This window comes from Cydia splendana, chromosome 26, assembly GCF_910591565.1.
Source record: "Cydia splendana chromosome 26, ilCydSple1.2, whole genome shotgun sequence".
In the NCBI taxonomy this organism is placed as follows: domain Eukaryota; kingdom Metazoa; phylum Arthropoda; class Insecta; order Lepidoptera; family Tortricidae; genus Cydia; species Cydia splendana.
Window position 1 is genome coordinate 3,885,404 of NC_085985.1, and position 2,682 is coordinate 3,888,085.

At 36.2% G+C, this 2,682-nt stretch overlaps 1 protein-coding gene across 1 annotated transcript; it reads right to left on the bottom strand.

Moving 5' to 3' along the window:
• Positions 1–250: 250 nt before the first annotated feature.
• Positions 251–1,508, bottom strand: LOC134803130 (cytochrome c oxidase assembly factor 4 homolog, mitochondrial). Its single transcript, XM_063775837.1, has 2 exons — positions 1,313–1,508; positions 251–467 (listed from the first exon to the last, which is right to left on the bottom strand). Exons 1-2 carry the CDS (start codon positions 1,409–1,411, stop codon positions 357–359), a joined length of 210 nt encoding a protein of 69 aa, XP_063631907.1. The 5' UTR covers positions 1,412–1,508; the 3' UTR covers positions 251–356.
• Positions 1,509–2,682: the final 1,174 nt, after the last annotated feature.

Here is a 2,682-nt window from a genome sequence, read left to right on the forward strand (position 1 = left end):
ATATTAATATTGTTGTCCTACTTATTCCCCAACTTTTGGTCTTTGTCACATAGTACGAAGTACCATTTCGTAAGTTTCGGCCCGGCCGAAAGGTTCGGCCGTTTTTTGGCCGAAACCGAAACTACAGCCGAAACATGATTTTTTGGCCGAATCTGGCCGAAACCGAAACCGAAACCGAACCTTCGGTCGGACACTAACATATATATATATATATATATATATATATATATATTTTACTACACATAGTACAAGCTATGCTTAGTTTGGGGCTAGGTCAATCTGTGTAAGATGTCACCAAAATTTATTTATTTATTTATAGAAATCTGATGTTTATGGTGCCATGCTGCACCTCAGAGTTAGTTCTTGGCTTTGGCCATTTCCTCCTGCTTGTGCTTGCCGATACAAGTGCGGAACTCCTCAACTTCTGTTTGGCATTTTCTCCAATCCTTCGTGGTGGCTATGCACTCCTGGTGGATAGGATACAAAAATTTATATGTGTAGAACATAATATAAGATCGTCTCCAATTAGTGTTAAGCACTCGAGTCATTTGAGTTCTCTGCTTTAAGATTACTCAGTTTTCAGACTCTAATAATGAAGTCAAATTTGATTTTTTTTACTTGTTGAGACTGTCTTTTGTAGAGACATGAGCCCTTTTCAGCAAAATTAAAAAAAAAGTGTAAATGCATTGTATTCAGAATTAAAAAGTAAAATTAATGAGTTAGGTATACAAACCATACAATAACACTGCTTTACTTGTTACACAATTGTTACTTTTAAATAAAACCTACAAAACTGCTAGTCTTTATTCAGAAGCCCGAGTCCTTTTGAATTGAACTTAAAAGACTCAACAAATGACTTGACTTGGGACTTAAAATACTGAAAATATTAAGCGCGGAGCCTCGCAAAAACGTGTTGTATTCTTCAAATACAGTTCAATAGACTCGAGTTCCTACTAAACCCTATCTACAAGCTGTTTGCGTTGCTTCTAACTCTTGTTTGAATACATACTTCACTAACAGAAGTTTGGCAGAACAAAAGAAGCAAAGCACTGCCTTATTTAATGTGTCTGGTCGATGTACGTATACGAATACGAGTGTTTTTGCGCTATGTCGACTGTGTCCGTAACAAATTTTAGATAGACTGGTTTTCTCCATACCTTAGATTTTTATTATGTTTATTAGACTAGATGCGTCTTCGATATACAACTGATAGGTAAAAAACGAACGAACGAAGTGGTTTACATAGGACATCAGTGTACAAGCAGAATAAATGATACATTAACTTATAAATCTATGAAATGATAAGAATTACCTGCACTTTATAATGTAATTCTAGGCATCCGGTTTTCTTCAGCATGTTTTCGACGGGGTCATCGTCATTTTCCGGTACGTCTCGCGGTTTCACCGTCATGTTGAGGGTTTATTTCATTAATTAACAAATTATATTTATATATTTATATTTGTAACGAAATAAAGGTCCCCGATGAGCGGCATGAGCGCCGAGAGCAAGTTGGGATTTGACGTATCGCTTGATTTGAAACAAGTGTCAATGTCACAGTGACATGTCCAGTTAATACACAGCCAAATAATGCGCAACCAAATGAGGACTAGGGCCCACTGCTAACACAGAATTTCGCAAATTTCCGGTATCTCTAACTTTTATTCCAATGAAGGCTTATTAGTGACAGAGATAGTTGCTCAAAATTTATTAATTTTATATAGAATAGAATATTTAATTTTACTGCTCTCATGTTGGTGTATAGAGTCTGGCTACTGAAATATTACACAAATGTTTGGCGGGAAATTCAAAAAATCTTGGGCTGCTCACACTTTGTGTAGTAGGAATTATAGTTTTGATACTAGAAAATATTTTTGATTTTCTGTGCACACGTAAGGTACCTAAAGGATATAAGTTAAATAAACGTTGACGTGCACTCAAAGTCAGCTCACATAATTTCTACCACTATAGTACAGTCAACTATAAACACATATGTTAACACTTTCTCACCATATACCATTGTAACATGGCGAAAAATGAAATGTAGTGTAAATAAGACCTTGCTCGGTAATGCCGTAATATTAATCCATCACCAAAAAAATACATAAGTACTACGCCAAATTATGATAAATGCTAAGTATCAAAATATTTATATAGCACCAAGACATGTGCGCCGATGGCAAACTCATCGGCGGCGGCGTCCGATGATTTTTTGACCGGCGGCGTGATCGGCGTGAAATCGGCGTGGCATAATTTTTGATACTACATGAGAACGTGGCTGTAGAAACTCTACTTGTGTACCGACGTTGATACAAAATGCTAAGATAAATTGATTGCCTGAATTCAAGTAACTTAAAGATTCTAAGACCTTATTAAATTAAACATGAGTTTACCATCAACTTGACATGTATACTCTTATCTTAAAGAACTCATTTCTGCTTCGCTTATATTATTGGGAGAGAGGTCAGTTATTCTGTGGATAATGTGGTTCATACCTTATTATAGTGATGAGTATGGAGTAATTCTCCCCGTTCATGAGCTCCAAGCGTAGCTGCCAGCTCTATCAGATCATATGCCACCACCTGTGTAGAAAATAGATTTATGACCATGGGTCACTAAATTATCCCTAGCCTGTTTCATATTATAACACATATATAATATCTCAAGGCAAATGTAGAACATTG

What these genes read in the sequence shown, in the direction of transcription:
- LOC134803130 (XM_063775837.1), bottom strand. Translation starts at nt 1,411, where the DNA reads ATGACGGTGAAACCGCGAGACGTACCGGAAAATGACGATGACCCCGTC. An exon ending in AATTACATTATAAAGTGCAG is followed by an intron (nt 468 to 1,312) that starts GTAATTCTTATC and finishes CCTATCCACCAG; the next exon opens with GAGTGCATAGCCACCACGAA.